General features: G+C 43.3%; 1 protein-coding gene across 9 annotated transcripts in view; it reads left to right on the top strand.

The window, feature by feature from the left end:
- Nucleotides 1-21,076, top strand: part of LOC131038732 (uncharacterized) — a 118,352-nt gene extending 97,276 nt beyond the window's left edge. For 7 of the 9 annotated variants that reach the window (XM_057971269.2, XM_057971270.2, XM_057971266.2 and 4 more), the window contains 3 exons: nucleotides 20,288-20,400; nucleotides 20,610-20,687; nucleotides 20,816-21,076. In XM_057971269.2, coding sequence (XP_057827252.1) covers nucleotides 20,288-20,400; nucleotides 20,610-20,687; nucleotides 20,816-20,921 — 297 coding nt within the window. In that variant the 3' untranslated portion in view covers nucleotides 20,922-21,076. The remainder of the gene's footprint in view (nucleotides 1-20,287; nucleotides 20,401-20,609; nucleotides 20,688-20,815) is intronic. The other 2 variants (XM_057971264.2, XM_057971267.1) reach the window with 1 other exon arrangement.
- The last annotated feature ends 697 nt before the right edge of the window (nucleotides 21,077-21,773 follow it).

The raw sequence follows: 21,773 nt of genomic DNA, 5'->3' as shown, positions 1-21,773 counted from the left end.
AATGTGTCATAGCAACCTTCATTGATCAGTAGCAAATACACACTTGCTAGGGTTCAAGGACACACCATACTCCCTGCATTTCATGAACACCTGCTCAAGATGACCAAGATGGTCAGCTGCATGCTTTGAATAAACAGTTATGTCTTCAAGATATATAAGCACAAATTTTGCTAATACACCCTTGAAAGCCATGTCCATTGCTCTTTGAAACGTGGCACCTGCATTGGTTAGCCCTGTTATCGGAAAAAATGTATAGTTTAGTAATGATAATTATTGATAGTCAGTTAGCCGACGGGTAGGTAATTGGAGTCGTGACGGTTGTGTCGCACCCCTTCGGCTGACATATATTGTACCACCTCCGGGTGTTGGATGACATGGAATGTTGACGACAGATTATAATATGAACATCTTTTGACATTAATGGCAAGCTTATTCTGGTACTTCTTTTGTATTTGTATTGTGCATTGCTGTTCGATTTCTGTATTCTTCCTGTTTACCCAGTGAGGTAAACATTTGGCGCCGTTGCCGAAATTATTTCGGGAGGGACGGGAATATACTACATGGCACAGGGATAATGGGACAACCATTGCCCGAGGGGACGAGCAGTAAACCTGATGAGGATCACCAAGAACTGTTCGAAGGAGAACGTGCACTCACAAAAGATTTCTCTTGCATCCTTCAAGCGGCCATCGAAACACACGTACAGAGGGAAGCCACCATTGAGGCTGTTCCAGAGGATGCTGTGTGGAGCGGGCTTGGTGTAAGCCCGGCGGTGAATCGGTTAATGAGCAATTTGCCTAACCTTCTGGCTCAAGCATTTTTGGCTCTTCAAAACCGCAGAGAAGACACCTATCGTGAGAACCGACGACAGCAAATCTTACGAGAATTTCATGAGCGCCAGGATGACGGACGTAGGGAAGACCGACGAAGGACAAATAATCCTTAAATTGTGAAGGGAGAGAAATAAAGAACACTGTTAGAAGCAGAAGAATTATGTTGATTGTATACAAAAGAATGAATTAATAAAGATGTGTTGTGTTTTGGTTTATGTGTTGTGAAACATGAAATTGTACCACAATTAATGCCCAATTTATTGAATAAAGACAGAAATAAGAAATTAGAAACCGACGAGTGGGAGGCTGCGCAGAAGGCTTTGATTCTGGAACAACGTGTAGAACGTAGACGGAGGCTGAGGCAACTTGCCGAAGGACGACCTGCCGAAGGGTTGCCCGAAGGGAACCAAGGAGGTGTCACGGAAGGTGCAGAAGCCGAGGGGAATTTCTACGCGTCGCCAGACTACTGTAGAGCGAGAAGCCTCGAAGAGTTTCTGGAGGAAACTAGGTTACGGAGAGAACTAGTTGAAGAGACTCGAGATCGGTTCAAAAACTTATCTCTCACGCCACAGAGGGAGGATCACCGAAGGGAGCCGGCCACGAGTGACGGCGAAGGGGGAGCTAACCGCACGGTAGTCGCTCTCACGCCACAAAGGGAGGATCACCGAAGGGAGCCGGGCACGAGTGACGGCGAAGGGGAAGCTAACCGCACGGTAGTCGCTCTCACGCCACAAAGGGAGGATCACTGAAGGGAGCCGGGCACGGGTGACGGCGAAGGGGAAGCTAACCGCACGGTAGGTTCAAGGTAGAACACCGTACCTTTGGTCACCACCACAAGAGACATCAACGGCATCGGAGGGAGCAGCGCCGGAGGGCAGACACAGCCACAACCACCTCCAAGTGGACGACTTCCATCAATGGCGACCAAACAGAAGTTGCCCAAATTCAACGGGGATAGCAAAGATGATCCCGCATGACATTGCCGTACCTGCGAAACCATCTGGACAGCCAACGGGGTGACTGACTAGGATGAATGGATGAAACAGTTCCCCGCCACACTGAGAGGAGTGGCTATTGACTGGTATTCAGACTTGGATAAAACCGGGGTAACTACATGGGATGAATTGAAGAAAGCATTCGAGAAGGAATTTCGGCTTCTCCGAGATGATAATGAGATAGTCTCCGAAATCTATGGAACAAAGCAAGGAAAGAAGGAGACCGTACGGGCATATGGCCGCCGGCTGAAGGAATTAGTCGGAAAGATGGAAAGCCAACCGGCTGATGGCTTAAAGAAGCGGTGGTTTGTCGAGGGTCTGAACCCTAAGCTACGACGAAAGATGAAAATTGTGCCTCCGACATCCTACGAGGATGCATACAACCGGGCCATGGACTTGGAAAGTGAAAATAAGACGGCCAAAAAGAAGAAGAATAGATCTTCGTCATCCTCTGAATATGATACGTCGGAAGAAGAGAGTAGCAGTGATGAGAAGCCAAAGAAGAAAGTCACGGCCCTTCAGAAGGATATGGAACGGATGTTAAAAGAGTTTAAGACAATGAAGGGGACCACAAGCAAGGATGAACTGTGGTGCACGGATTGTAAGGAGAGCGGCCACGCAAAGGGTGCCTGTCCCAAGAAGGCATTCTGTGACATCTGCCAGATCATGGGACATTCTACGAAGGAATGCCCATACAATCTGAAGGCACGTAACCAGCAAGTGCTCTTTGCACATGAGCAGCCCTCCACATCGGATTCAAACAATAATGCATCTTCCGGAGGCTACCGAGGAAACCGACGAGGCGGACGGGGGAATAATAATAATTCCACCAGAAACAGGGTCCAATACGATGCGAAGGGACGCCCGATGATTCAATGTAGGGCTTGCAATCAATGGGGTCATTACGCACGAGAGTGTAATAACAATGACACCGCTCAAAAGCTATGTCGGTGGTGTGGCCCCGGTGACCATGAAGATGCCGATTGTCTGAAGTCTGGCATAGGGGCCAATCTGATTGATATCGAAGGCAACACACGGGGTAAAGAAGCCATCCTTGCTCTTACCCGAGGGCAGGCAAAGGAAGCCCGATACCCCCATCCCCGCACGGAGAAGCAGAGAATGACGGAGGCAAGGGAGGAAATAGAAAGGGCCATGAAAGCCCAATGGGGAGAGACACACGACTCATCTGGACCCTACTGCACAGACGCGGAGAGGAACATTGTACGGCAGATGCTCCAAATGGAGGTACCTGTGAAACTGGAAGACCTCCTACACACCATACCGCAATTGGGGACAGTGCTGTTGGGCACAAAGGTTGATAAACCCAAACCGAGAGACATGGACGCTCCCATACTAGGAAGCTCGGCAACAAATCCAGTTGTACTTACCATCAACAATGGCCGACACCCAGCCGTGGTGGAGATGGGCATCCTGGGCACCATCCTGACGGATACTATAGTAGACGGCGGTTCCGGAGTAAATGTCCTTCCGGAGGACACATGGAAAAAGCTAGGAAAGCCCACTCTATGGCCACCTAAGTTTAATCTACTAGGTGCAGACCAGCACGGGATTAAACCCCTCGGCATGTTGATGGCACAGCAAGTCAATGTGGGTGCATAACCTTTTGTACTAGACTTCGTGGTCATTCCATTGAAACAGAAAGGGTACGACGCCATACTTGGAAGAGGATGGTTGGTGGCAGCGAAAGGAAACCACAACTGGAAACGAAATACACTCTCGATGGAGATCGGAGGCAAGAAATTCACTATTGATCTCCGGACGCAGTTGGTGAGCGAGGAACTTGCCTCTTCCTCGGGATCTGAATCCGAGAGGGAAAATGACCCACGAGACGAAGGGAGAGAGGGGATGGACCCAAATGCCGAAGGCATATTTAAAATCGGAGGTTGCTGTTCGGAGGATGACACAGATTCACTAAATGGATTGTTCCACTGGCAGTAGGAGGACTATGAGATGTTCTCACCCTCCTGTAACGTATTAAGCGTCGAAGGAGAAGGAGAGGAGCCATATCAATATCCTCCAGAATACGGGGAGTATAAGGAAGGAGAAGCTACAATGGACACCGTACCCGCACATCAATTTAGAAACAAGGAGGCCATGAAGTATGAAGAACCGATGCTGAAACCTTTGAATCTAGGTACAGAGACGGATAAGAAAATCATTCTGGTAGGAGATGATTGGAACCCAGTGCTGAAAACGGCCGCATTCAAGATTTTCACCGAGTACAAAGATGTATTCGCATGGACTTATAAGGATTTGAAGGGAGTCCCACCGGAGTTATGTGTTCATCGTATTCTGTTGGTACCAGGCGCAGTACTAGTACGGCAGCGACCGTACAGGATGAATAAAAACTATGCTGCAAAAGTACAAAAAGAGATTGAACGAATGCTCGAGGCCAAGATTATTTTTAGGGTGCAGAATAGCGAATGGGTATCCCCCATCGTAATATCCCTCAAAAAGGATGGTAACGAGATCCGGATTTGCGTGGACTTCCGGCGACTCAATGCAGTTACCATCAAAGATCCATTTCCCATACCGTTCACGGACTCTATTCTTGAAGAGGTGGCCGTCCATGAAATCTATTCATTTATGGATGGATTTTCCGGCTATAATCAGATATCAATAGCGGAGGAAGATACACTGAAGACGACATTTGTGGTGGAGGACGGAGTATATGCTTACAACCGGATGCCCTTCGGTCTCTGCAATGCTCCGGCAACGTTCCAACGAATAATTCTCCACATTTTTGATAAGATGTCCGTGGGTAACTTCAAGGCGTTCCTAGATGATTGGTCCATCTATAGCGGGGAGGAGACGCATCTGAAGGCACTGAGAGAATGTATGGACAGGTGCCGGAGGGCACGACTCGCACTGAACCCTAAGAAATGCAGATTCATGGTACCTCAGGGTAGACTACTGGGACACATAGTGTGTAAAGTGGGACTTAAAACAGACCCGGATAAAGTTTGGGTGATTGTGGAGATGGAACCCCCACAGGATGTCTCAGGGGTAAAATCTTTTTTGGGACACATCGGATATTACCGAAGGTTTATAAAAAATTTCTCCTAGATATCTTACCCCCTGGATAACCTCACAAGAAAAGGGGAACCGTACGTATGGGGAACGGCGCAGTCGGAATCCTTCGAAGAATTGAAATCACGACTGTTGGCGGCACCAATATTGGCCTACCCAAACTGGGACAGAGAATTTCATGTGCATGTCGACGCCTCCAACTATGCAATAGGTGCAACATTAGCACAAGTTGGGGATCATGGGTTGGATCACCCGGTCTACTTCGCTAGTAGACTACTCTCGAAAGCTGAGAAGAATTACAGTACAACTGAACGGGAAGCGCTCGGCATGGTTTATGCAGTACAGAAGTTCCGGCATTATTTGTTGGCGACACCCTTCACCTTCTATGTAGACCACCAAGCTTTGATGTACTTAGTGAATAAACCTATTATTCAAGGACGGGTGAGTCGGTGGTTGTTATTACTGCAAGAATTCACATTCAACATTATAGTACGGCCAGGGAAGAGCCATGTGATCGCTGACCAACTGTCACGAATCGAGTCGGGAGAACGAGCGGAAGGGGTGAATGATGAGTTCCCGGATGCGCACTTATTCCGGATTGCGGTTTTACCATCCCGGTACACTCATATTGGCGAGTACCTATCGACGTCCCAGTTCCCTCGGGACATGCCACCAGGGGAACGACGCAAATTGGTCCTAAGGAGCCGAACGTTCCAACTGATCAATGGACTCCTTTACAAAATGGGGACATATCAAGTACTCCGCCGATGCGTGATGGAGGAAGAGATACCGGGGATTTTGAAGGAAGCACACGAAGGACCCGCAGGAGGTCATATGGGGTCGGACACGACGGCCAGGAAAGTACTGTTAGCCGGACTATGGTGGCCTACGCTACACAGCGACACCAGAGAATGGGTCGGAAGCTGTGATACATGCCAGAGGGCCGGAAAACCACTAAAACGAGACTTCATGCCATTAAACCCTTCAGCGGCACAGGAGTTATTCGAACGTTGGGGGCTTGATTTTGTGGGGCCTTTAAAAGTCAGCAGACCGCGGCGATGTACATACATCGTGGTAGCTACGGAATACTTGACAAAATGGGTCGAAGCACGGGCCCTACCTAATAACACCGCTGTGAGTACAGCCAGATTTATTTATGAACAAATTATCACGAGATATGGAATTCGGCTCCAGGTAACCAGTGACAGAGGAGGCCATTTTGTGAACCATGTGGTGAGACTCCTCACGACGGAATTCAAAATTTTTCACTCCTTGTCCAGTTCGTATTATCCGAGGGCCAATGGTCAGGCGGAGGCGACCAACAAGATTCTGGTTTTGGTCATCTATAAGTCGTGCGGGGTAGAAAAGGAAGATTGGGAGGAGCGACTACCGTCGGTGTTATGGGCATACCGCACCACCTACAAAGTAACGACGGGCCAGACACCATTTCAATTAATGTACGGACAGGAAGCGGTAGTACCGATGGAGTTCATGGTGCTGAGTCTCCGAATTGCTATTGAGAATAAACTTGGCGATATGGAGAGCCTGAGGGAGCGCCTGTATGCCCTAAACAAACTCGATGAACGAAGGCTGATGGCACAATGGGTGACAGACGTGGCCCAGCAATGAAGGAAACATTGGCACGACCAACACATTCGGCGGGCGAGGTTCACCTCGGGGCAGTTAGTCTTGAAATATAATGGACGAAACGAAATTAAACCGGGGAAATTCAAAGTCCGATGGTTAGGGCCCTTTCGGATACGTGAGGTCAACACGAACGGGGCGATAAAGTTATGGACGCTGGACGGGAAGGAGATACCAGACGCAGTCAACGGGTCCAAACTGAAGGTCTATCACGAACGGAGGGAACCCCAGTAAGACAGCCGCGGCTAAAAATTAGAAAATTCGAAAAAATATATATAAAAGAAAATTGAAAAAAATATATATGTAGAAGAAAAAAAAAAAAAAAAAAAAGGCCACCGTACGGTGGACACCGCAGGTGGCACCACCGTGCGGTGGAACCACCGACGGTGGCACCATTGATGGGTGGGACCACCGTGCAGTGGAACCACTGACGGTGGCACCACCATGCGGTGGGACCACCGACGGTGGAAGCCACCGTGCGGTGGAAGCCACCGAAGCCCGCGGAAAGATAAAACGCCACACCACCGAAGGTCGCTTAAAAGGAGATAAAACGCCATGCCGCACATCGCACGAAGGAGACACTACCGCAGGGAAAGGAAACACCACGCGACGCCAGGGAAGGAACACCACCGAAGGCCGAAAAAGAAAAATAAAAACGCCGCACAAACCGAAGGAAGGGAACATCACCGAAGGAACAAAACGCCAAGCAGCGCGAGGGATAAAAAGAAAACACCGTGAAAACATGTAGTCGAAGGGGTTTATTCACAGACGAGAACCCGCAAGTAAAAACGGAGGTGTGCCAGCATAAAACGAGTTTTCGTTGCATCGTGCGGACGAGGCATTTCATCGTGTGGTCAAAGCAGGCTCACCACACCGCGTACACAACCCAAGGACAGCCGAAGTGGTGGATACCGGCTGAACAAATTTGTTGGGCGTGAGCAATTGCAGTGGCTGCATGGTTGTATACCATTGGCCGGGAGTGTATTGGTTCGAAGCTTGAGTCGTGAAGGAGTTCAAGTCTTGCCACCGCACGGTCCCAGCTGCCAGGAGGTAGTTAGGCCTGTACCGAAGGGATTTTTTCGCATCGGCAAAACCAAGAAGTAAGTATCAGGAAGAAGTTAATGGAGTTAGCAGGTAAAAGAAATTGGAAAAAACAGTTGCAGGATAGCAGCCATAGGAATAAGGATACGCGAGTTCTTCCTTCGGGTGTTCGCATAGCCGGTAACACAATGCACGCCAGGCAGAAGAGAAAGGTACCACAGCAGCATGCCGCACGAGGGAAGAACGCATTGACCCCACAGCATATCACCTTTGAGGGATTGAATGGGTCCGAATGCAGGAAGTGGTGGCAGGATACACCAGATGATGATTTGGTGAAGAAGAGTCTTCGGAAAGCAGGAGTGGAGTGGGCCATCCGAATGCCTGTGTTTGCTATCCGTGAGTATGAGGGAGCATTACGATTCATGGTTGATACCTTTGATAGCCATTCACGGACTAGTACTTTTGAGTACCTTGGGAAGGATATCACGGTATCCTTCAAACCGACAGATTTTACGAGAGTGTTTGGCATTCCAGGAGTACATGGCAAGAAAGTGGAATTGAAAGCTAAGAAGATGACGCGGGAGGGAAAAGAATATTGGATTAAACGAGTATCCCGAGACTTGACCACAGCAGAATTGGAGAGCATTGTTGATGCCACGAAAAACCGTGGGATGCGTAGGTCTTTTGTTGCAGAGGGCCATTGGCGGTGCATAATGGACGTCATCAAGAGTAGGTTGACGGGGTCTGGTAGGGCATCGGACATCGCTCTCCCACAGATCATATTGATGAATGGACTTCTGAATGGCGTTGTGTATGATTGGGCTACATTGTTATCAGAGCGGATGTGCGAGTTCTTGATGATGGAGCATCGCACGTTTTACATGCCCCACTATGCCATCGGATTGTTTCTGGAGGCCACGCGAGAAGTAGTACCGGAGGCAGAATTGGAGATACAGCCGCAGAGACCATTGGCAGACGGTGAGCCTCCTATCATGCATTGGAGACACCTTGACATTGGTCATTCTTCCGCGAAACGGAAAAGGATAGTAGAGACCCCCTCGGCCGAACTTGATAGTGGAAGAGAGACTTCCAGCAGCGAAGAGACTTCGGAGGAAGAAGATTCGGCGGAGGATAGCAGCAGTAGGGCGACAGACGAGGGGAGGATGGAGCCCGCGGGGGAGCGAGTCTTGTTTGCGCCACCCTCACTACCACTTGGCACATTTGTGAGGTCATCCACGAGAGTGGGAGGCACGTCCATTCCAGCTTTTGGGGAGGGCCGCACACCCGTTGCACTTGGGCCAATGCAGCAGGTGGCATCACCTTCCATCGTACCACCTCCGCAGGCTAGTGCGCCACCTGCGGGACCGCCTCTGGCCAGAGAGGCACGTACAGAAGGCATGGTGGAGTCGTGTGGATCACCGCAGCAAGTAGTGGCAGAGGAGGAGCACAGGGAGGTGGTCGACGCAGAGCCGCAGGTGCGGTTGGACGTTGTGGGATCCGAGGCAGTAGTGACTGTGTCTGCCTCTTTGTTGGAGGAGCCCCCGGAGAGACACACTTTAGAGGTGGAGAGAGGCCCGGAGGTGTTCAGTACGGATCCATCGGTGGAGGCTATGGGGAGTTGGCTAACCCGGCGATTTCAGATGACGGTGATGCCACCAGTAGGAGCTGCTGTATTCTCACCCTGGCGAGAGCCTCTGACGGAGGTGGTAGACTTGGAGGATTCATCGGGTGAGACACCGGTACCAGCAGTAGGGCATGAGATAGGGGAAGTCGTCCCTGCTATCCAGGAGCAGGCGGGGGTAGAGGAGACACCTTTGTGCTAGCAGGATGCAGCAGTTTTGGTCCCACTAGAGCCCCCTGCACCTATATCGGGGTTCCAGCCTTCGGGGCACCTATATCGGGGTCCCAGCCTTCGGGGCAGGATGGGGAGGACATTGAGGCTTACTTAGCAGATATGGTGACGAGGGGTCGGCGAGTGGTGGCAACGGCTCAGACATGGGCTTTGCAGCAGGTTGTGGAGGAATTAGAGCAGGTCCTCCAGTTTATGCGGGTAGGCTGTTCGACAGCTTTTGCTGCATGCTTTGAGTCACAGGGGTGGCCAGCTATTCAGACAGATGCAATGCTTGAGGCTTGGAGTGTGCCTCGGCCCGTCGTGGAGGCCAGGGTGACTACTCTCGTCCGACAGATTGAACAGGTTTACAGGGATGCCTACTATGCACTGCGGCAGACGCAGCATGAGTCCGCGGTCCGCGAGGCTGCTCGTACAGAGATAGAGAGAGATCTCGCCAGACAGCAGGCTTCTTGGGCAGCCGAGAGGACGCAGTTGTTCGCACAGCTTGAGACAGCCCGTGCAGAGAAGGTTGCGGTTGACATCCGCCTGTCGGAGGAGCAGAGTGCGCGGAGCCTTGTGCAGCAGGAGTTGGATGCTGTTACTGCAGAGCGGGGTTTGTTGCAAACTCAGTTGGTCGGTATGACAGAGTCCGCGGATACCAAGGAGAAGGAGTTGCTGGAAGTTGCGCATATGGTGAAGACGGCTTTAGAGAAGGTGTTGGTGGCGGAGCGGGATGTGGCAGCACGCACTCAGCAGGTTTATGACCTCCGCGCCCGCCTGGCGGCCTAGACACCAACGTCCCAGCCTTCAACTTCAGGGACGCTTCCTCAGCCCCCTCCTTGACTTTGTTTTGGGTGTATATATGCATTGTCTCCATTTTGTTGTTAGTCGTTGGAGACGACTTCTTTTTTGGGGGGGATGATGTTATCGGAAAAAATGTATAGTTTAGTAATGATAATTATTGATAGTCAGTTAGCCGACGGGTAGGTAGTTGGAGTCGCGACGGTTGTGTCGCACCCCTTCGGCTGACATATATTGTACCACCTCCGGGTGTTGGATGACATGGAATGTTGACGACAGATTATAATATGAACATCTTTTGACATTAATGGCAAGCTTATTCTGGTACTTCTTTTGTATTTGCATTGTGCATTGCTGTTCGATTTCTGTATTCTTCCTGTTTACCCAGTGAGATAAACAAGCCCAAAGGGCATTTTGCAATAAGCATAGGTACCCCACTTAGTAGTAAATGCAGTCTTGTATTGGTTTGATTCTTTGACTAAAATCTGATTGTAGCCCGAATACCCATCCAAGAATGAAAATATTTCTGAGCGCCTGAATACCCCAATGCATGTATGGAGGTTAGAATTTGCTAAATGTCAAAGGGGAGAAGATTTCCCACAAGTCACACTCAGAAATAAATTAATACAACATATATTAGAGAAGAGCCACAAAACATACACCTATGATGAAGGTAAGGAAACATACACAACATGCATAAGTTGAAGGAAGACAAGAATGGTAATTTCAATTCATTCAAAGGCCAATGGCCAAACTTACAGTTGCATAAATGCAAGATAAATACAAGAGAAGTGAAAGAGTATAAAATAGTTCAAGCCAGCAGGGAGAGAACCGTTTACAATGAGGCTTAACAGCCTTTATATAGAAAATTGGTTACAAGAATGATCATGACCCTTGTGTGTCTAGGGAAATACCAGTATCAGAGTGCAGGGAAGTGCATGCACTTGACTTTCTGTACATGCAAGCAACCTAGCCGCACCCTGAAAAGGCAACCCTGAGAAGGATGGATTGATTGACCTTCCAAAGTCAGAGGATGCAGACATGACATAAGTTATCACAACGAGCATGGCCCTATACCTCTCTTGATGGAAATCCTGCCAAAATCATTAAATGTACCCCTGTAGCTCCACAAAAGAAGGCGCACAAGTCACAAAAGTCGTCGGAGGATTTAAAGTTTTGAGTGTTGATCATGCCATCTGGAAGTGTTGCAAGCCGGAAAGAAGTCCAAGGACTTCGGAAACTTGGGAACCTGAAGTGGGGAAGACAATGAAGGAACTTCAGAATCTCGGGGTTTCGGGGAAGGGGAAGGAGAAACTAAGCAAAAGGAAAAGGGGAGACCTAGCAAAGAAACTTTGGAACCTCGGGGTTTTGGAGTTCTAGGGAACTGAAAAAAGGCAAAGGAAGGAACTTCGGAACCTCGAGGTTGCGGAGTTTCGAAGAAGGTAAGGAAAGGGAACTTTGGAATCTCGGGGTTTCGAAGTTCCAGAGAACAGAGAAAAGGCAAGGAGGGAAGGAACTTCAGAACCTCAGGGTTCCGGAGTTCCGGGAAAAGAAAGGGGCTAAGGGAAAGTAACTTCAGAACCTCGAGGTTTCGAAGAAGGAAAGGAAATGGAACTTCGGAACCTTAGGGTTTCGGAGTTCCAGAGAACTGAAGAGGAGGGGGAAGGAAAGGAAGGAATTTCGGAACCTCAGGGTTCCGGAGTTCCGCGAAGGAGAAAGGAGAGGCAGCAAAAGGAAGGAACTTCGGAACCTCGGGGTACCGGAGTTCCGGGGAAGGGTAGAAGACAAGGAGGGAACTTCGGAACCTCGGTGTTCTGGAGTTCCGGAGAAGAAAAGAAGAGAAGGCCAAGAGAAGGAACTTCAGAACCTTGGGATTCCGGAGTTCCGGGGGACATGAAAGAAAAGGGAAGCAAAGGGAAGGGACTTCCTCCAAACAAGACAACACTTCACACTTCATAACTCCACTGCTTTTCTCCTTGATCAACTGGGGCAGCACTGGTTCATGGATCGTATCTCTAATCGGTTCTTACTGATAGACCAAGGGTGTCATAAAATGACAATAGTAAACACATCTGATTTTAGTCTAAGAAAGTACACCTACATTTTATGACTGAAATCATCAACAAAAAGTAAGAAATACCTGGATCTAGTAATAGAAGGCGTATTCATTGGTCCACATATATCAGTGTGAACCAATTGTAGTACCTTGTAGGCTCGCCATGAGTCACCATCCTTGAATGGTGTCCTGTGTTGCTTCCCAACTTGACAAGCTCTGCAAACTCGGTGGTTTTGAGTCTGAATGTCAGGTAAGACAAGAACTAAATCCTCTCGAACAAGTTGAGCAAGATAGTGAATGTTCAAGTGGCCATACGGTTGATGCTAGAGATTGCTGATAGAAGATGATTTAGCTGCAAAGGCATGCTCTAGAGAATCACCCGTATCCACAAGTTTGTATAGACCATGATCCTCGATGCCAAAACCACAGTGGTGCGAGTTGCACGATCAATAATCGAACACTTGTGTGAACTGAATACCACATCAAGTTGAGGAGATTGCTGCTCAATCTGGCTCACAAAGAGAAGGTTTAGTTCCGTACTAGGAATGTAGTATACATTGAGGAATATGGGATTCCTCCCACTAGACTATATCTGAACGTTGCCCTTGCCGACAACAGTATACTCTTCACCTCCTCCAAAAATGATTGAATTAGTGAAATGTGAGAAGTCTATGAACCAATCACACTGATAAGTGAAGTGTCAAGATGCACCGAAGTCAATGTACCAAGTAAAAGAGTTCACATGATCTACAAGATGTTTCGCCATGAAAGCGTAAAATGCAGATTCTTTTTGCTCTGAGTGCTCTGTGACATTGGCCTTAGGCTGAGGCCCTCCTTGCTTCCACTGTTCAGAAGTCAAGCGATTTCAACAATCCTTTATCAAGTGACCAAATTTGTGGTAGTAGTTACACTGGACTTTCTTCTTCGAGCTATCTTGAGATTGATTGGGGCCTTTCGGCTGAGATGATTGGGATTTGCCTTTATCCTTGTGAATGGATTTGGTTGCGAAGGCTTGTTCTGTGGAGGATGAAGTGGCACTGCTACCAAACTCTTGTTTCCAACGATCTTGCTGCAGAAGTTTGGTGCACAATTGTGGAAACTTTAAGTCAACATTTGTTGCAGTGATGTTGAGCATTTCTATAAAGTGCTCATAGGATTGAGGTAGATTCTTCGAGATGATGACTGCCATATCCTCTACCTCCATTTTTCGACCAATTGCTTCCTGTTGATCTTGAATGTCCTTAATCTTCGTTAGATGCTCCTGTAAGGACATACATGCTGATATATGTAGCTAGGTCGGAGCGCTTCTAGGGCCGACCTAGCACACCTAGCACGTTTGGATGACTAATGGGCCCATGGCCTTAGTCATGTCCTATAATCAATATCTTGCTGTATCATGTTGATGCTGACCCATATTGGGGTCTTGTGTAACGTGTGGACCTAATTTCAGTGTTGGCGCCACCTTAATGCATTTGTTTGTAATTAAACGTGTTCCTTATGCTAGCCGACTTGGAGAATCAAAAGGCTAAGTCGCCTATATATACAAGTCAACATTCATTGTTCACACATATATCATTTTCACTCAGCGAATCTATCCTATCAACGAACTACTTCTGTGATCAGCGAAGTACAAACAAGGTCAGCGAACTGTTGCATATACAAGCGAATTATATCTGCACTGGCAAATCTGTCTAAGGCAGCGAATTGGAGTTCTCAAGCTGGGCAATCATCCTCAAGGTTGAACGAATACCATCCTGGACTGCCAAACTTGTTCAAGGGCTTGTGAAGTAGGTCAAGGCTGCCAAATTCTGTCTCAGATTGACAGTGACCTACATATACACCCTGTCTTCCAGATTCAGATAAGTTTTGCTATAGTTGTTGTGTACCCTAGAAGGGTTAAATTGTAATCTGGTGCTATATCTAATCTAATCAGATCTGAGATCTTTGGTTGCTGGGTTTTTCCTCCAAGAGGGAGGTTTTCCCAGGGTACATGTGTGTTATGTGTATGATTTACTTTGCATTCTGATTTTCTATTCTATACTGCTAATCTGATCACTAAAAATCAACAATACGCTCATCCATCATGATAGAAAATAGCTGGTTCTTCAGAAAGAACACACAACTCTTATTTATTGTCTCATGAAGATCCTTCAAAATAGTCCAGATCTTTGCAACTGTCTTGCCCGATGGCACTTGTGGCAGCTGATCATTAGTAACCAAGAGTTTAATAAGCATGACCGCTTCTCGGTTTTTTGTGCCAAACTTATCCTGATCTTGTCCAGCTATGTTAGGATGAGTCTCTTTACCCATAACGAGATCATTGAGGCAACGATATTCAAAGATCGACATCATCCACTGCTTCCATGTGTTGTAATTTTTGTCATTAAATTGTTGACTGCCTTCCAACGTTATGTTCGTCAAAGGCGCCATCTTGCATGTTGTTTGAGGCATGGAAAATGAGAATCACTGAAGATGCGGAAAGCTAATTTTTGAAAAACATGAAATCCAAGGCACAGATCCAGTACAAAAACTGAGGTAGATTTAGGTACAAACTTTGAGACTAAAAGTATAGCTGGCACAAATTCCAATGCACAGATTTTGATAAACCCAGAAAAGTATGAGAAAAATCCACAAGGAATCCGCAGTTGAAAATTAATTCTGGCAAAAAAGTTAGAGGATTTATCAAAAACCCTAGCCGACAGAAAGCAAATCATGTTTTGGTCGAACTAAAACTCTAGGTAGCAAAGAACACAAAGGGTTAAAAGAAAAATCCTAGCCGTCGGAAGTAGGTTGCGTGCTAAAAAGAAGCAGCAGCATGGATGCAGGAGGTCACGAGATTTTAAAAACGAAATCCTGTTGCCGAAAAAGAAAAAAAATCACACACAGAAGCTCCCGTTGGGTTAGATGTCTCATAGAAAAAATATTGTGGGCTGGAAATGTCTCGTTGCGCATTTAAAAGCCGCAAAAATCATTGCAGAGATAGAAGATCGCACAACAAATGTAGTCGGGGAAAAACAAGGCTTCCGTCGCGTCGCGCATAGAAAGTGCATGAAATTTCGACGTAGGTTTGTAGAAGAATGAACGCGGGCCGGAAAGGAAGTAGAAACCTGCGAATCAAACACAGAAAGGTGCAAAAACTAAATTGCGCGAGCGGGGAATAACAGAAATATGGCCACAAAAATTACAGAAGAAAAGATTGCCCCCCCCATCCCCACCACCACCATTTTTCAAAAAAAAAAAATTCAACATGCTCGAAAATCTCAAGAAAACTTTGAAAAAATTCCAATTTTTTTATTTTAGCTTTGATACCGTGCTTTCGTAAAAAACTGAATGAATTAAATGAAATGATCAAACGATCATTTAAAGAATTACACTGACGATGTTTCTATAATGAAACAAACATCCAAAATAGAAATATGCTAATTACACTAAATTACATTATTGACCATTAATAATAAATAATAAAGATATTTTTCTTAAATTGCCATTGGAAGATATTCTAAGATTCCATGTCATGATGGCTGATGGATTTAAGATGAGTTTCAACAAGAGGATCCCATAGATGAACATTGAGTTTGATGAATACATCATCAAGGATGATTTTTATGTGATTGGGATTATTGATTCTGATGTCATCTTAGGAATTCAATGACTGCACTCTCTTGGGAGGTACATTCAGGATTTCCAGTAGATGGAGTTGGAGTTCATTTTGGATATGGTAGATGAAGAACTAGCAGCTATAGCAGCAAGGGTGATCACAACAATGCATATTCATGATGGGAATACCAGGACAACCTTACCAGTTGATTCTTCAAGGTATGGAAATAGAGATATTTCAGTTTACAACACGAGTATGCAGTTGTGGGGCTATGACGAATAAGTGTTGGAAGGAGAGTGGATAATCATAACAGAAATAATACTTTCACATGGCAGAGTTGCATGTTTCCATAATGTTGATTGCATCGGCATGGAGCAGTAGAGTGATAGTGTGTTTTTCATATGGCTGATTTGGGATCCTTGTGGTGCAATTGAGAATTGCTTGAGGACAAGCATTATTTGGGCCAGGATGATTGTAATGTCTGTAAGTTTTTTAAGTGACAATTAGTTAAATTGATTTTCATTAAGTTGTAAAAAAAAAACAAATAAATTATTCAAGTGATGACTTAATATTAATTAATTTAATTAAATAATAAATTATTATGTCACTTTATTGAATAAAGTTCTCCAAAATATAATTATTATTTTAGTCGGCCAAGTCAGTCTAATGTTCTAGATGATTCTTGGAGTTATAAGGAGGCTAAATTGAAGAAGGAAGGCATGTTTTTGATATGATGTTTTTATGAAGAATTTGTCTAATGCTTTGCATTAGCTAATTGTTGAGAGCGGAAACCTTCAGTGATCAGAAGGGCTGGACAAAACCCTAGTTCTTCGTAGGGGTGGATTCGTGACGGAGTTCACAACTGGGCCAAATTTGTAAAGTGTCCACTAGAAACAAATTTTTAGTTTGCAGTAATAAGGGTATAAGATATTTGCCAATTTGAGCTATTTTATATCTGTGGTTTGGGAAACAAGTAATATTTATTCTGAATATTAATATTACCTTTGTTGAGGTCTGCCATAATATCCTGTGGGATCGGGATCTTCATTAGCTCTATCCCAAGTTATGGCTTGAGGAAAAATAAAGTTACATTTTGCCGATAAATGAAGTTGCAATTATTGTTAAGTTATTGATATTTGCCGTTCTTCCAATATTGATGAATTAATATTATAAGTTGCTTGCAAATCATTTGCGGAATAATAAGGGTGTGACTTATATTGTATATGTCGTCGTTTTAATAATCGGCGACTCCTTTCTAATATTCTATCGAATGCCCCCCTCTATTTCTAATGATTGACAGTTGAAGATTAAGGTTGGGTGAAATAATTCTGTATGTGGAGCGGATTGATACTCTGGTCAAATTTGTGTATAAAATCACCTTGAACTCTCAGGTTAAGGCAACAGACAGGTACTCCACAAGCCGTAAAAACATTCTCAGGTGAATAAAGGTGATTCAACATGATGCACCTGTGTTTGAAATAGCCATGAGTCGGCATGATGCACCTGTGTTTGAAATAGCCATGATTCGGCATGATGTACTTGTGTTTGAAATAGCCAAAAAAGATATCATGCCAGTAAAAGGGATCAAAGGAATAGTTCAGGTCGGGCCTAGAGTTTTATCTTCATCGAGCTTGTTCATTTCTAAGAGGATTTCGATTCATTAAGGAAGTATTAAAGTCCAGTTCTTCTGTGCTTGGTTTGAGTTGGGTCTGATAGTTCTTTTGACAGAATACACTTGTGTGAATCTTCACTAAATTGAGATCAATGCTAGCGCCTTAAAATGCTAAGCATTAATACCTGAATGTATCGCACAATCTGCTGATGGCAATAATATTCAAGAGCAAGCGATTTTGATTGCAAAGAGGTTAAGATTTAATCTGGTTCTCTGTAGTGTTTGTATGGTTGTTATCATTTCCAGAATTAATGATCGTTATACCTGCTTGGGACTATTTATTGTGCAATCTGATAAATATATCAAACAAGCAACATTTAAAACTGCACATCTTACATTCTTATTTGCAAGTGCCATTGATATTGTTATTTGGGAAAGAGATTGGTTTGTTTTTCTAGAATCTCTACTTTGGTATATTACAGAGCGCAGCAAACATGTTGAGCTTCATTGCAACTTCATTCAACAACTTGTAGAAGATGGATCGGTTCAGTTGTAGTAATTGAAGTTTGTAAAATTTAGGGGGCAACTTGGTGTAGTCGATAGAATGACCATTAAGGGATGGTATTAGAGTAATATTAGAATATTTCTTATTTAATGGTCACTTTATGTACTTTAGTAAGTTTAGTTAGTTTCTATTTCTTGTTTTAGTTAATGATTGTTCTGTTTAGAAACATCGTCTTTGTAATTGCTTTAAATGGAGCTTTGCATCTCCTTTGTTTAATCAATCAATTACCATTTCAATATTATGTATAGCTTATATTGAATTTTTAGTATTTGTGAATCTTAAACGTTTTAATTTTATCTTATTGTTATACAGTAGGAAAATTTTAGCACTAAAGTGGTCAATTTCTAGAGATTTGCCATCCAAGTGTTAAGCCAACATTGAAAACTTTGGATTGTGAGCACAATTTTAGCATGCTTGAATACACTCTAAATATTGCACGTGTCAATGCAAAGGTTGAATGACTTTACATTTGTGCATTGCAATCTGTGTCTCTACAATAAGAAGATTGTAAAAGCAGATGAATAATATCCCAAGGATGACAACCCTGCATTTATAGAGGACCATGCAATGGGGGTGGGAAGCCCAGCCATCTAGAAACAATGAAGTTGTCCTGGATGTTTTCGCTATCTTTTTTTGGGGATAGAATTGTTGTAGTTGCTTCTTTGATGTACACAAAGCATCAACATTTTTAAATTTCCAATGTATTTTATCAAATGTTGTGAGCAGCGGCTCCTTTGAATGTTCGTACTGTGAATTTTTTTGCTCATGCCATCTATATGGATTTCTGAATTCATTTTTTGTGTACAAGAAACCATTTTAAGTATAAAAAACCAACTCTTTTTGTATTGGTTTTCAAATGCTGTGAGTGGCTCCTTTGAACTTTAGTTTTAGCTTCACCGTGAAGTTTTTTTCTGATGCCATCTATATCGATTTCTGAATTCGTTTTTTGTATACAAGAAAACCATTTTAAGTATATCAAACCAACTTTAATCGGTTTTCATGTTTGCAATGTTCCTTTAATATGACAAATTTTACTTCTTTTTTTTGTGTATACATGTGTATGATAGATCTACTTGGTTGTTTTTAATTTATATTTGAAGTTGATTTGATATGAAATGATATTTAATAAGTTTTCTTCCCTTAAATTTGCCTTTTCAATGATTTTAATTTTAAGAGTTTTGTGTGAGTTTTCCCAGAGAGTCTATGTCTGAGCTGAAAATTGGCTCGTTGCTTTTGTTTTTTTAAACTACAAGTCCCAAGACTATGACTAAAAAAACCTATTCATGGTTAGAACAGATGGCCAAAAAAACCTTTGGAAAGTTTGATTCTTTATATCTTTTTCATTACTCCTGCATATTCCAGTATTTGCATGTTCTGAAATATTTGTAGGGTCACACAAAGACATTCTTGCTTTTTATTAAGGCCTTCCGAGGAATTGAAAAATCAGAACTTTACTAAACAAAAATGTAGATTCTCACTCTATGTGGATCTACTTCTAAAAATTCAATTTCATAAATATATTAGATGAACATTTGGAAGTGTTTATTTGTCTGCTTTGGTCCTGCTAAAAGATTGTGCCTGTTATCATGTAGATCTACCTGTAACTTTTTTTGAGCCAGAAATATTTTCAAATTTTTTTGATTTGTTTACTTTAAAATTTGAAATAAGAGATAAATGCATTGAAGATATTCTTATATCTTTTCCTTCTGAATATTTGCGTAAGCTTGGTACATTTCGAATTCACAATAAATATCAATTGAGCTATAGTGTGCATATGGTTATGAGTAGTTATATGATCATTGTTATATTTTTATTTAGATATTTACGTTGTCCTAGATGTCATATTTAGGTAAGTTTGGGTGACATCTAAGGCATAGGTAGGGTTTATATAGGAGCTAGTGGCTAGTTTATTATCATGATATTGAGTTTTGTGTTCTTACTGAAGACTATTGGAGGTATGCCTCTTGCATTGGATTAGGAGGTTGCCCCTCAAAGTGGCTTATTATTTTCAAGTATTATTAAATATTTGCAGCTTATTTCCTCTATTGTGCAATTTGTTTCATTACGTCCGGTTCAATAGCAATTCCATTTATACCATTTCATTTACTTCTGGACATTGATTATGACAAGTTTAAGGCCTTAAATATTGAAAGGTTCAAAAGCACAAGATACTTTATTAATGTTGTAGTCGGTTTTTCTGCATTATGAATAACATCAGCTTGATTCTGTCTCTGCTATTTTATGTGAAATTCTAATACAGGTCAAGTGCAGCAAGTCAACATGTGATGTGACTGACATCAGAGAATTATTGATATGTCAGCATTGCACAAGCAAAGCGTTTGACAAATTCTATAACATGTTTAAAGCAACTTGGTAAGAATTAGGTTAAGAATTTCAGGTTTCCTGAGACATGGTTTTTGGCAAGCAGTTTTCCAGATAAACGCTGTATTCTTTTAATATTATCATTAATGCATCTTTTATCTGGAATGTTTAATAATATAATTTAGCTATTATATCAACAGTTGGAATCAAATGAGTTAGAGATGCATGCAGTTAAACTTGTAATTATCTTCATTTTTTAGTGGGTATGGATGGAGCAGGAATGGAGCAGGTCTTAAACTAATTTGCAACTCTGTATGTTGTGATGAACATTTCATGTGGTACGTAACTTTATGTTGCTTGAAACTTCTTTAATGATAAAATTCAGTCATATGTAGGTTTCTATTAGGTGTGCTCCTCAAGATTCATGCAATTGGTTTTATTTTCTTGTGCTTACACTGTCATTCAGGCACAGGATGAACTGCCCACATGCTGAAATTGAAGACAGTGCATATCTCATCAGCAAGGATGGTTCAACGTTGAAGAGAACCCAACTTAGTGAATTCTTGTTCTAGGAAGGGTTCATTTATCACCCATGTTTCAAAACTTACTATCAAGAAGAAAGTTGCATTGACAAATGAGCAATTGAGCTTGGATCATGAAATTTTACAGATTAGTTTTACTCTGAACTTCAATTAATGAAAAGATATTCATGATGTTTGAGCTGTTATTTTTCTAAGATCTAGGTCGTGAAAAGAATGAAAATTGTTCATGCATCATGCATATGTGTTATATTAAGTATGAAAGTAATTCCTATAGGAGCATGAAGGATTCATATCCAGGAAACTAAGATATATCTTGGGGACAAAAATGTAAAATCGTGTTGAAGCAATGTTAAAACAATGGTTAGGGAATAACATGTAAATTATGATATATATGAAACATAGTAGAATTGGAACAAAAATACCAAAGAAGCAAAAATCTCCAAAAAAAACCAAGTATATCTGTTTGTTTGCGAATTGGTCACAAATACGATTCTCCTCTTCTCACTAAATATAAATATAATTGTATGTTCACGCACTTGTATATTCTTTCCATATATTTAACGTATATTTTCACATATATATACATCATAGATCTCTCATATATGCTCCATGATCTTCATTGCTCCACTTCCTATTTTCTTCTTCTTGAATGATCTTCTTATATTTCTTGTATCTTTATTTTCTCCTTCAAATCTGCATATACCTCTTTTAGATCTGCATTTTCATGCTCATATCTTTTCAACTCAAAACCTTTTCTCCATTCACTACTCTCCACTTTAATATCTCTATGCCTTTACATAAAGGGTGGAATCCCTAGAGATGATCATCTAAACAGACAAGACCTTTTTTTAAGAAATTTTTATGCTTAATCGTTGCCTTTGA

Source organism: Cryptomeria japonica, chromosome 3 (assembly GCF_030272615.1).
Source record: "Cryptomeria japonica chromosome 3, Sugi_1.0, whole genome shotgun sequence".
Lineage (NCBI taxonomy): Eukaryota > Viridiplantae > Streptophyta > Pinopsida > Cupressales > Cupressaceae > Cryptomeria > Cryptomeria japonica.
The sequence above is the reverse complement of the archived record's forward strand: the minus strand, read 5'-3'. Positions and strand labels throughout refer to the sequence as shown.